The 14,568-nt window shown below is 36.0% G+C and overlaps 1 protein-coding gene across 1 annotated transcript; it reads right to left on the bottom strand.

The window, feature by feature from the left end:
* Positions 1-224: 224 nt before the first annotated feature.
* LOC306888009 (tetraspanin-33-like) lies at positions 225-13,319 on the bottom strand (the record flags this gene model as incomplete). Its single annotated transcript, XM_079446100.1, has 8 exons — positions 225-293; positions 2,823-2,984; positions 5,443-5,571; positions 9,029-9,124; positions 9,802-9,876; positions 10,340-10,467; positions 10,566-10,623; positions 13,224-13,319. 8 exons carry the CDS (start codon positions 13,317-13,319, stop codon positions 225-227), a joined length of 813 nt encoding a protein of 270 aa, XP_079302226.1.
* Between the last annotated feature and the right edge of the window lie 1,249 nt (positions 13,320-14,568).

Here is a 14,568-nt window from a genome sequence, read left to right as displayed (position 1 = left end):
TCAAAACTTTTGAATTTGTAATGAAGAAATAAACAATCCCACAAGCTTTACAGACAAGCTTTATCAAATAACAGAAAAAATGTAAACCAAAATAGCAAATAAATAAGAACTGGCTCCGAGGCATAGAAAAATGAAACCAATAGGAAATTGTGCTGGAAGTGTGAGAGCAGTCAGTGCAAAATGAAAGCATCACTCCAGAATGTGAGAGAGTTTGGCTGCTACTTCTACATGACGGATCCGATCTCTTTCTGGATCTCAGAAATGAGGATCTGAGATAGAACGATGCCTGCGATCTGTAGATCAAACAGAAGGACTGTGTCAGGACAGCAGTGTGCATAGAGAGAGGATAGTAATTTCAGTTTCTGCCCAACATCCACTGAAAAATTCATGAATGGAAATGCAGTTCATTGCATTCAGTGATACTGGATACGAATACACAACATTAATTTCAAAAGGATCACAATCTTAAAAAAGGATATATATATTGGAGGTGTATGGATTTGTTGAATCGCATTTGATTGTGTCTTGGGAATGTGTGCATAATTCAGGTTGTCTGTATCTATATCCTTAATTATATGAAATGGTTTCTAAACAAAGCCACAGCAGAATGGACCATTGCGAGTCTCTGATCAAACATTTTATTTTTTTCATTTCTGAATGAGATCTGAATGGTTGACTGAACGACTGAAAAACTCGCTCACTCAAAGACAATTGTGTTTTGTCTCTGAATGAAGCTTGTTTTGATTAACCTGCTGATGCTGAATGATTCAATTACTTAAAAAAAATTGTCACCACCTACCGATGTAATTTATTAATGTAATACACACTGTGACTGTGGTTAGCAACTTAGCAATTTTGTTGCTAAATTTAGCAACTTTTCAGACTACCCTAGCAACTTTTTCTTCCAAAAGCACCTAGCAACAAATTTAGCAATTTTTGACATTTATTTGGCAACTTTGATAAGTGACTCAGATAACAAAAAGGCACACATTTTCCAAATTACACAAAAAAAGGAAACCAAAGATGTCTAGCAGTACACACATCACGTGAACTAGTTAGCTACTGTTTGCAATTGTTCAATTTAATAATAATTGAATAACTGAATCATTGTTTATTTTTGACACTCTTTGTTAGTAGCTTGTACCTGCGATTGTTGATCAGTTAGTACACTATGAAAATTGGAAACGATACGAGTAATTTTGCAGGACATTATCCATTATCACCGTATTGTAACCTGAACACAATGCGTAATTTAAAATGCAGGTAAAAAAACAGTACCGAAAATTTTCATATTAACATAATAGATTGTGCCCTATTTTACAGACGTGTAGCACACTAACTACTAATACACTGCTTAAAGGGTTAGTTCACCCAAAAAATAAAATTCTGTCATTAATTACTCACCCTCATGTCGTTTCAAACCCGTGAGACCTCCGATCATCTTCGGAACACAAATTAAGATATTTTTGATGGAATCTAAGAGCTCTCAGACCCTCCATAGACAGCAAGGGTCCTTACACGATCAAGGTCCAGAAACTTAGCAAGGAGATCGGTAAAATAATCCATGTGACATCAGGGGTTCAACCGTAATTTTTATGAAGCTACGAGAATACTTTTTGTATGCAAAGAAAACAAAAACAACAATGACGACTTTATTCAACAGTTTGTCTCCTCTACGTCAGTGTAGCGGCATTTTGGAGAATATCCGCTGGACAGAATTTGCGCACGCTCATCTATGTCAGCCGCAACGCACGGATACGTATTCTACGTATATTATTTATGCTTTGATTTGAACGAAAACAGCGCATCCGGTATGCGGCTAACACAGAAGAGTGTATGCAGTTTGCGTCCAGTGGATATTCTCCAAAATCACGCTAGGGTGAGGTAAAGACGAATTTGAATAGTGTTTGTTTTTCTTTTGCGCACAAAGTATTATCTAATTAATAAAATGCAGGGCTTATCTTTTGATTTCGTTGACGTGAACTTAAATTTACGGGAATTGAAGATCGGATTTATATCCGTTTTGTGACGACACATTTATGTGGCCAAGTGTAAATGGAAACGTTTTAACAAATCAGATAGATATCCGATCAGCGAAAACGCATGAAATGACCAGGTGTAAACAGGCACTTAAAATTACATTTGTTTGAATGCATTGAGAATGCGATTGCGCGTGAATAAGTGTTGTAGTACTTGTCTAAATCATGCTTTCAGCTGAAAATGTTCAGTATCTAGAAGGAACTTCCCGCTCATGTACATTGCCGTCATCATAACCTTCACATTCTTTCTGATTTGAGTAATCCATCTGTATCAAGCTAGCTAAATATGTATATTACGGGCCGTTGGCATGAATTGTACTTGTGATGGAGCGGTGGTGGAGCACTCTTGGAACGAGTGAAAACCACGCTGCTCCGGCCTTGAAAAAAATCTACTCCTCCCTCCATTCAAAATCACACCGCTCTGCTCACATATTCTGGTCCCCAGTGACTATAGTGTTTTTTCTCCATACTGCGGGAGTCAATGGGGTTGTTTGGTTCAATTGTTTAATTACCCATATTTTTCTAAATATCTTCATGTCCAACAGAAGAAAGAATTATATACAACTTCATATTGAGTAAATTATGTCTTTCTTTTTTTTTTTTTTTACTGTTGGGTGGACTATCCATTAAATACTGATTGCTAAAGCAATAATATTACATTAATATTCAATACAATTTTTGTTTGTGCAGCAAAGCTTAACAAAGCTGTATTAACCAATCAGCACCTGTGATCAGATTGCTATCTGTTTGAGAAACTGAAATCACTCACAAGCTAAATGTTACCTGTGGTAAAGCGAGACCCAGCGCGAGTGCCCCAACTAACTGCAGATGAGATTCAATCCATATTACAGCTCTGTCTGCACAGCCCACCGGATAGATGGATTTAGTGGCGTCCAGGTGGTTTTGTGTTTGAACCCCAAAACCACACATGGTGTTGATCACAGTCTGAAATGGTACAAGATGGTTTTAGTCAATAAGCAGCAGGGGGCAGTAATGTTTTAACCTCTTTCTAGCCATGCTTGCTTAATGTTCCTCATTTTAAATCTATAGTATACAAATGCAAACATGATTAATTAGTAGGTTTGCTAAAACAAGCAGCACTACTAATTCTATGCATATTTTTGCCATATCTAGGCACCAGAATATCATCTGAGGTGATTTTGGGAGAGTAAGCAACCATCTAACAACCACCCAAAACACTTTAGCATCTTCATAACACGGTATAAAACACCTGCAGACAATTAGCAGCTGTCCTGACGAGCATACATGTAAATGAATAAATGTAGAGATTCTTAGTGCTTTTGATTTTGTCGTTGATGATTATTCTCATCTGGCATGCATTACATTTGTAACACCTACCAAAGCCAACTAGATCATCTGACTCGACTGCATCCTACGCTATCTAATGGGTCAGGGCTGGTCACGTCCCCTTAAGCTTTTTACAACTCCAGTGTGAGTCTTTTACCACGCAGCCTGAGGATGTTGAATTCCCTTTGTTTAGTGGGCTGCAGATGTAGAATGCTGGTCAAGGTCACCACTGTAGACATATGCAGTTTTCAATTGAATGTTTGCACCAGGAATTTCCTTAATGTGTGGTTTAATCATTCATCACCCTTTTCTACAGAGATTTCACACAGCTTGCAGAGACTGATAACTGACAAGAAACCTACACATTTGCAACTGAAAGATCATTTTAATGTCTGAAAGGGGATAAAATATCACCTTTAACAGCATTTATTAAATATATTTTGTTGATGGTTAAACTAAATGCATGTGATCCCTGCAATAATGTTATCATTCATTTTCATATTGCTTGCAGCATATGCCTCAGAGCAGTGCCATCGTCTGCATGTGAACATCTGTTTGGATGAATCACCGAATTTTCTGTCATTCTTTTCACTTCAAACAATACGTTTGAATACTAGAAAGCAATTAAACCTGTAAACCACAAAGCTTTTCGCTCTCAGCGTCATTAAATGTGACACAGCTCCTCGATTTCCTTCTGTTTTTGTTTGAAAGAATTGCATTTTGTCCGCTCTGACCTGTTTAGAGCGTGTTTATCCAGCAATCACCGTAGACATTTGCCAAGGGAACAGAGATCATAATATTTAGGTCTGCCAAGGAGTGGCTCTAAATCGTTGATCTATGTTCTCTTTGAGTATCTTATCAGCATTTAGACACGTTTCGCGGATTGAATCAGCCAAGCAGCTGCTTTGGACGTCATGCCAAAATGGCACCGCTCGGTCGTTCACTGTCTGGAGAGGCAAGAAAGTAATTCAGAACACATAAAATCTCCTCGAGTTGCTGCTGTGTCAACTGTGTCGAAATTGAAATTTTGTATTACTGATTCATTTGGTAAACCCAATCTGTTTAACTTCCCAAAGCTTTTACTGATGTGATTATAACTGGGCTAATTAGCGGCACAGGCCATCATCGTTAAAGATGAAGGCGCAGAGGAAGGGCAAGGCCTGACTCGACACTTTGAATCAGTCTTTCGTGGCACTTTGTTGCAGAGTGCAATAAACCAATGACCACATACAGTTTTGTTGAGCTGATGAGATGAAAAATAATACAACTTTGCCTTTGCACTAATGCTAGACTACAAAGACTGAGAGCAAAAGGAGAGGGATTGTTCAAATAAAGGCTCACAGTGAAGGATCACTGTATAACTGAACTCAAATTTGGCATTTTCTTAAATCATGAGTGGTGTTTGTCCATGCAACGTTTGCTGGTGTGTTGTTAGGGGTTTTGCAGTGGCTAAAGCATTCTGTTAGCATGTTGCTATGTGGTTGCTAGGGTATTCTGGATGGTTACTTGAATGTGGATCAGCAAGTCTCTATGATGTTCCTGATCGTTCATATAAGGCTAGAGTCCTTTTGGCATTTTTTCACACTCAATTTATCGTCCACTAGTTGAAAATTTATTCTGATGTCTTAGAAAATACTTTAAACTTCTGAATTATGTTCTGATTTTGTTTTGTGAGCAGAAGAGACATGTTTCAATGACATTTACAATCTTACTGACTCCAAACTTTTAAATGAGAGCCACAGTAGGTGCTATTTTTATTCTCCCAATTTATGATTTTCCTAGGTAATTATGCAGAGATGATTAAAGATAATACAGTTACTGTACATATGTTGCCACCAAGACCGTTTGAGAGAATGTTTTAAATTTGAAGGGGTGAAACTGGGGAAATATAAAACAATATTGTAAAGTTAAATCTAATTATAATGATTTAGAGCTTCAGTCGCACCAAAGTTATTTCAACTCATAAAGCGCCATATGAATCCTCGCTTCACAGACAGACCTCATATCTGCTTCTATTTCCATGTCCATTTTCATTTTGGATATTCATAACTGCAGATTAAAAATCAGGCAGTAGGTGTAGGTGCTTGACTCTCACCTCTCCTGGTAGAGGAGTGCAGCATGAGAAGGGAACCGCACATCTCTCAGTGCTGGGGTTTGATGGGGTGCAGTTGAAGTAGAGGTTCCAGGACCAGTCGGTGTAGTTGTTCCAGCCACAGCATTTGAACTGTATGGAGAAGCGAATGTGAAAGTATTTTTAGACTGTCTCTCAGACCACGTATCGAGGGGTGAGAACCAGAAGGGCGTAAGTGACATTTCACCAACTTTACAGGAGAGCCAAAACCCAAATTTTACCATAGTTTGATCTGACTTTGTGTACTGATTTCAATTGTTCATAATACAAATTTGTACACATGGATGACAGTACTTTTGCCAGTAGAAAGAGCTCATTAAGAGCTTTCATTTGATGTATATATCTCCATTTCACCAAAAATGTCACTTACGCCCTTCTGGTTCTCACCCACTCGATATTCACCTTGTGTCTGCTAGACCTATATGAATTGTCATTGTGAGGAGGACGAAAGAGGCAGGAGAACATACTGTGCTGTATTGGAGAGTAGAACATTTTCTTATTTAGAGAGCCATGCATGTGTTCATATTACCATTACCAAACAAAAGTTAGATATAATATAGGGATAGCGCACCAAACTGTGAAAATGTTGTCATCTTGTACTAACCTTAATGTTACCTTAACCTTTAAATTAACATTTATTAAATAAAAAAAAAGTATACAGAATGTCCAAGCTGACAAGTTAAAAAATGGACAAAAAGGACAATATAATTTGTTTTTTTTAATAAAATGTATATATTTTTTTCAGCAAGGATGCATTACATTTATCAAAAATACTAAATATTTTTATATTGATACATTTTATTTCAATTTATTAACTTTTGAACTGTATTCATCAAAAACATCCTGAAAAGCAAATCCTATCAACATTTTATAAGTGCTGTCAAACGATTAATCGCATCCAAAATAAAAGTTTTTGTTTACATACATATATATACAGTGCCCTCCATAAGTACTATTGCTCTATTGACTGTGGAGTCAAGACATTTGCAAATATGATTAAAAGATGAATATGAGACAAAACTACAGAATGTCACATTTTATTATTAGCCGTTTCAACACATACATGTTTTACCAAATAAAAAGAACAGCACTTTTAGAGTTCATCCCACTCATTGATGTGAGCATAAGTATTGGGACAGTTGAACATAAGGCAGACATAAAAGATTAAAAGCTATTATTTAGTTGCAGATCCCTTGTGCACAATCACAGCAGTGAGTCTGTGACCCATAGACATCAGCAGACTCTTGGTCTCATCCTTTGAAATACTTTTCCCAGCCTTTAATGCAGCCAATTCCAATTGTTGCTTGTTTTGGGGAGTTTCTGTCTTTACTCTCCTCTTCAGCTGGTGAAATTCATGTTCAATCGGATTTAAATCTGGAGATTGACTTGGGCAATCTAAGACTTTCCATTTCTTTGCCCTTATAAATTCCTTGACTGAACTGGCAGGGTGTTTTGGGTCATTGTCCTGATGCAATATGAAGCACTTCCCAATGAATCTGGTGGCATTTTCTTGAATATTGGTAGGTAAGATGGTTTTGTACTCTTCCAAATTCATTCTGCTACTGTTATCATACATTAAGTCATCAGTAAAGTTGAGAGGGCCTGTTCCAGAGGCAGCCATGCCATGACACCACCTCCACCATGCTTTACAGATGAGACTGTATGCTTGGGATCATTTGCAGTTCCCTTTTTTTTTCTCCACATTTTTTCTTTCCCATCACTTAAAGGTTCATCTTTGTCTCATCGGTCCATAAACACAGTGCCAAAACTCTTCTGGCTCACCTTTGTGCTTTTTTGCAAACTCTAATCTTGCCTTTCTATTTTTGGTGCTGGTCAGTGGTTTGCATCTTGCTGTGTAGCATCTGTAATTCTGTGTCAAAGTCTCCTGAGGACAGTAGATTGTCAGAGCATCACCCCAGCTTTCTGGAAGTTGTTGGTGATTTTACAGACACATCTTTTAGGGTTCATTTTCACAGCTTTTATGATTGGTCTGTCATCAACTACTGTTGTTTTCTCAGCTGATCATGTCGTTGTTGGTTGCTGATGTCACTGGTGGTTTCCAAACTCTTGATTTCTCCATGCCCTTTGTTTTTGCTAGAGCTCTAATTGACTTCCTCTTTTCTTTTAGCATCCAAATTGCTTGGTTTTCTCTCAAAGTCATCTCCCTCACCTTCATCCTGGTTTGTGTGTCATCATCGAATGCAAGATTCAGAATACAGAAGTAATGGATATAACTGATACGACACATTCCCTGCTTTTAATATCTGAAGAATTACTGCAACAGGACACAGCTGATCACTTAGAAAGACCTGTGTTTCCAATACTTATGCTCACATCAGATAGAGGGATGAAACTCTAAAAGTGCTGAACTTCTTAGCTGGTAAAACATCTATGTGTTGAATCACCCAATAATAAAATGTGACATTCTGTAGTTTTGTCTCATATTCATCTTTTAATCATATTTGTAAATGTCTTGACTCCACAGCCAACAGAGCAATTTTGTCTTTACTGTTCCAATACTTTTGGAGGGCACTGTATGTGTATACTGTGTATATTTATTATGCATGTATAAATACAAACACATGTATATATTTAAGAAAAATGTTATGTTTATATATTTATATATACTATAAAATAAAATAATATAAATACATAAATGAATATACATGTAAATATTTTCAAAATATATACATTAAATATGCACAGTACACATATTATGTAAACAAACTTATTTTGGATGAGATTAATCACGATTAATCCTTTGACAGCACTTGTATGTATGTATGTATGTATGTATGTATGTATGTATGTATGTATGTATGTATGTATGTATGTATGTATGTATGTATGTATGTATGTATGTATGTATGTATGTATGTATGTATGTATGTATGTATGTATGTATGTATGTATGTATAATCATTTTTAAAAAATTGACTAATCACAAATTTTTCTGAAATTAATCGCGATTAATCCCATCTAACATTAAAGTTTTTAAATATACTTTTATATTGCAATAATTTCATATTCAATCTTCAAATTAAAGTACAAACAACAAAGACAGTATATTTGTTTAATGGCATCTTTTTTTTATGACTGAAGGCCAGTATCACTGATACCAATATACAGATTTCTCTATAAAATCCCCCCCCCCCATATTTAACCATTGACTATAACCGTTCAACATTACAGTATAATTGAGAGCTATCAATTTTAACATTTATTAGACTTTAAAAAAATAACTTCTAATTTAAGTGAACTTAAAACAATCTTCACATAAACCCATTATAATAAATATCATATTTACCTGTGCCCTTCAGCAGAAATATACAGAAATTTAAATGATCAAACACTAAATTCTAAATTAAAAATTCTAAATAAAGCTATATAACACAATAAAGGGAAGATCAAGTGTATACATAAATGCTTTTCATCTATTTATTTATTTAATTTTGGTTGTAGAAATGCACATGACTGCTGGTGTCTTATTGTTTTCATGTGACCTGATGCATAAAGAATTTGTACAGTCTGAACAAAATGTGACCCGTACCTCTTTTTGGATGTAGTCCATTAGGTTTTGAAGGTCCAGGTCATCTCGATAGTGCACAATGGCCTTTTTCATGAATTTCCCCAGGGTATCGCGTGTCTGTGAACATGACACTTCTACACAGTTCTACACAGCTCTACACAGCATAGGCTTTAGTGTGGTAATTAACTCTTGCCCACCCACCCCCACACTGCTTCTCCCCTGTCAGTTCCTCTATCGCTGGCATGTTCAAGCACCTCTGAATGTCATTAACAGGAAGCCTCCATCGAAACGGAACATTTGGTTCTACTTTGATGTGGCAAAGCCCTTTAATCATTAAGCAGCGAAGATGCTTGAAGCGACGTTGTTAAACTGCCCTGTTTAACCGTTTGCGCTGCGCTCTGACGGTGAAGTATAGTGTGATGTAATACACTCGATGGGACTTTCTCCTGGACTGTAGAACTTCAAGAGTTCAGTTGTAGGATGAGGTAATGGTAGAATGATAGGAAACTCTATAGCGGGAATTGACGTTAAGGATAAGATGAACAACGGAACTGAATGGTGGATTGCTTTTAAATGGACTTGCTATCCCATGAGATGACCGTCTTAGAGACTGACAGATGACTGCTAAAAGAGGTTAACCAAGCCAAAGCCTAATGTTTCAATTAATCTTTAACAACCTGCAGTGTGTGAAAGTCATAACAATGAAATATGTTTCATATGATAGCCCATATCCTGTATCAGTGCTGCAGAAAAAACGTCTAGTTTATACACTTAGGTTTCATGTGAAAGCTCACCTGGTCAGAGTAGAAGAAGCCCAGGATTGCAATGACCATTTGGGTTAGAAAGACCAGGGTAAGGCTAAATGAGAACTAGAGGAATGAAAAGAAAATGAAGGAAGTGAAAATTGTCTTTAACTGCTAAGTGATCAAATTAACTGATAATAACAGATGTGTTTGGAAGGATGGGCCTTGTTGTGTACTCCACTGAATATTTCACTGTTTTTTTTTTGTTGTTGTTTTTTTGGGTGGACATTTTAAAGACATGGCTACTTATATTTAATTAATATTTCTGTTTTATATAATTTTAGAAATTTTGTATTTTGCTATTGTCATTTTATTAGTTTTTTTTAATATATATATATATATATATATATATATATATATATATATATATATATATATATATATATATATATATATATATATATATATATATATATATATATATTTTTTTTTTTAGTTAAGCTTTATATTTTATTTATTGCCAGTCTAATTTTAGAGCATAAAATCAAACAAAGTTACAGAAATGTAAAGTATGTGCCATAATGCTCACAATTTTAAGGAGCCGAATGTTTTCTCGCAGAGCTCCGATCCATCCGCAGAAGGTGATGAAGAACATGACCACCCCGACCACAATGAGAAACACAGCAGGATCGATGAGGAATGTGTCACGCACTGCATCTGTGGAAAAACCCCAGAAACACCGCTGACCTCTCGACTGATCCACACACATCTGCAGTTTATTCAGAGGTGAGGAACACACACAACACTTCACACACCTGTTGCTTTCTGAACTTTGGCATATACTCCAATAGCTACAATGAGAAGAGAAAACACCTAAAAATGGATAAATAACATGAAATAATCAATTGCACATTGATCATCCACAAAATACAAAATGGGATGGCCCAAAAGTCGTCACATTTTGGTGTCCGTATCAAATTAAATGTACAAAAGTGATTGCATTTGCATATCAAATACAAGTAAAGTGTCTACTCTAATGTTTCAAAATGTGAAAATAAGAACGGTCATGTTCATGTTCCATGGTCATTCAGCATAACAGATATATTTATGCAAAAACTAAACAATGCAATAAATATTATTGTGCATAATTAATTATTCTAACTTGTACTTATTTAAATATATAAAAGAAAGTGAATATACTAAATACATTTCTGCCAAGTAAAACCCATTGTGTATACATGCATACGAACGTACGTACATATAACAATATATAATATACGTATATATAAACCATATCTCAGCGATATGAAGTTTGTTCTGGGAAAAGCTCTAGAGGGATTTGTTTTCAGATGATGCTTGACTAGATATTGTTTTATATAATGAAATCACATTCAGACATTTAAAGTGGTTTATATTGGATTATTGGAATTTATTTTTGGTTTCTCCATATAAATATATTATTACTGGTTATTATTATTTTAATCAAAGTCCGCATTCCCAGAGGTAAAGGGTAAGAGTCTCTGAGCAATAGCGTGGTCCTGAGACCCTGTTGGCAGTGCTGGTAATATTGCTGCAGTCACCATGTGCTACAGTATAAGGTTTTTGTGTGTGTCTGAATGCCACTGCAGTTCCATTATGCAGCTGAAGAGTCTTCCACCTGAGTTTATAAAAGCAGTTGAATCCTATCATCTCACTCCTTAAGAGTCGATGACAATACTTTGAGAGCATCTACTTCAGAATCAGAGCCATTCAGAGGCTTTTTTTGTTGCAGTGGAGGAACAGCCACTCCATATATGCGGTTTTGTGCTTTTCTGAAAAACCCAGCAAGCCAGTGCGGCTGGAACAAAAGACTAATGGATTATGCCGTCACACTCGGTCCAGAGGTCCATCTGTTGTGCACAAACATTGGTTTAGTGTGATTTGGCAGTGCCGTTCACATTTCCAGCACAACACAGTCACAAAAGACAATCAATGGCAATCATAGTCCGCAGATCATTTATTTTCAATGAGAGTTGGCGATTTGAGGCATTATGAGTGACGGCAACTGCTGGTAAATTGAGCAGAGTTTAAAATGATGTGACTGCACAGTGTGTGGCTTTTATTCCATTTCCATTTATTTTAATGTTGAATCAGTTATTTGTCAGAAACTTTTAGTTTTTGGTTTGTTTAATGGTATGTCACCAAATTATCTAGATAGCTAACATAAGATGTTTTGCTCAAACTGTGATACTCATGGAAGCATCAGTTAGAATGGGAGTTACATTATAGTCTAATTTGGCAATACATTTTTTTTTTATGTTACTTAAATGTTATATACATTTATAATTATATATTTATTAAATATAAGTCTGTTCACCAAGGCTGACTTCATTTTATCAAAAATACAATCCATTAACAATGTGAAATATAATCACAATTTAAAATAACTGTTTTCTATTTTAATATATTTTAAAATATCATATCAGCTTAATTCATTTTCAGCATCGTTAGCTTCAGTGTCACATAATCCTTCAGAAATCTTTCTAAAATGCTGATTTGCTGCTCAAGAAACATTTCTTATTATTATCAATGTTGAAAACAATTGTGCTGCTTAATTTGATTGTTTTCCCAGATTCTTTGATGAACAGAACATTTAAAAAATATTTTGTAAATATTATCAATGCCTCTACTTTCACAAAAATTGAATATGTTATGCTTACTGAATAAAAGTATATTAATTTATTTAAAAAAAAAAAAAAAAAATCTTACTGACTCCCAAATCAATAAAGAAAAGAAATATAAAGGTAATGTTTTCTTAAAAATCAAATATATCTTCAAATAAAAATGTTTAACTTTTACCAAGAATAAATGAATGAATGCCCAGTTTCTTTGTTAATGTAATTATTTACATTACGTTTAATAATGTAATTATTTATATATAGTCAATGCATTTTGAAAAGTTTTGTTTTCATCCTGTACAGAGCATTCTAAATCCAATGAGAAGTTTACAGGAAGCTTGAGACTCTTGAACAAATCTGAGGCAAATTCTGCAACATGAGCAATTCACTTGATTCTGAATGGCAGATCTGTGCAGACTATCACAGTCAATGCACTGATAAAACACAACACAAACAGAAGAGGAACATGAGAACAGATGCTTTTGTTTTGATTGCACATTTCTTTGGGGGATTCAAGCCTTCCGCTGCATCATATTCCGCGATTACATGCTGGAGAGTGGTATTTTTACTCTTTTCATAGCTATACAATTCCTTGCAATTGTATGCAAATAGAGTGCTCCGAATTGAGTCGTGTTGTGTTCAAAACATCACGCTTGCAGAACAATTGCAACAGCGAGTCTGTTGAAAAGACTAAATTACATCCACTGATGTTTTATTCACTTCAAAGCTGGCCAAAGAGCCTATGCTCTGCTGCCTGGAAATGTCCTCTCCCTCAATAAATCAACATTTGGAGCTGGTGTCAGAGGCCTCACTTACCCAGAATAAAAAGCTGAAGAAGAACAGGAAGTACCGAATCCACGGATTGATGTAAGAGAACGTTTCCGTCCTGGTAAGGCTCACCTGTCTATCCATTATAGCAGCTTTTTAGAGGATTAAGATTTTTTTTTAAAAATGGCAGAGCAGGCCAAGCCAAACAAATATACCATCCACCATGTACGTTTCGGTCTGCAGCTATAGCCTGAAATGGACTGCAACAGCTGCTGTGCATGTGGACTGACGCGCCACATACATTAGTGTCTGTGGAAATGGCCAGAGCACACTGTTACACAAAAGCCACCTTTGCATGCTTTGAAAGCTCCGTTCCATTGTATTCTATCACCAGTACGGCCAGGGCAAGAATTTGCAGTTAGGCAAAACAGACAAGGTTTTTCACTGTTCCAGTTTCTACAATATTCTCCTCCTCTATCTCAATATGAGAATATATAACGGCGTGTGATAATAGACAGAAGCAAAAGAGACCCTGAAACTTCAATGAATCAGACTGTCACCTGCCTGCTTTTCGGTTCAAAGTGATGATTTTATTAGCAGGGCTGCTGCAGAACTCTTGGTAGATCAAGGACTGTGAAACCAGGGCAGGCAGTGCAAGCGCTCCTCAACTGCTGGAAAGCAGTTTTAAATATAAATGGCCCATCGTGAAACTGCAGTTTCAGGAGTAGTTTGGGCTCTGCTGGCTGTCTGTCTGGCTTTTCCCACTGGGAGCTCTGCTGTTTTTCTGGACTGCATCTGTAAAGCTCATTGAATCCTTCATTCACGAGAGCCGAAAGACAATCAATTGGGTTGTTGAGAATCTTTCTCACAGGTTTATTGCTACCGGCTCTGAAAGGATTTTCTTTGAAAATTTACCAGTGTAGGGGTTATACATTTTATAATATTAATATGTAATTTAAAGCAATAGTTTAATTTAGCTCAAAGGGAATCATTTATGATTTTATAGGGATTTGAACAGAATCAGTGTTACGGCGATTCACTGAACGAGCCGTATGACAAACTCTGCACTGGATATTACAATCCAAATATAGTGAAAACACTATTAAACATGCAGCATTGTAACAAGATCGGCAGATTAAGACATTAACTTATGAGCAGAAAACACAAGATACTTCTCTTTCAATATAAATCAGATTTTATTTATATAAACCTAAAACATAAACTAATCTAACATATGAACACAAGCATTCACATGTTGCAGAAAGAGAGAGAGTGAGGAAAGGATGAGTTTAAGAGAATGGAAATGTGATATCCCAAGTTTACAGCAATATGTTCAATTGCATAGACCTGAACAACCATCAATCACTTATTTAACCCTCGCTTTGAGTTTCTC

This window comes from Barbus barbus (assembly GCF_936440315.1).
Source record: "Barbus barbus genome assembly, chromosome: 22".
Taxonomy (NCBI): domain Eukaryota; kingdom Metazoa; phylum Chordata; class Actinopteri; order Cypriniformes; family Cyprinidae; genus Barbus; species Barbus barbus.
This window is presented reverse-complemented; position numbering and strand designations above follow the sequence as displayed.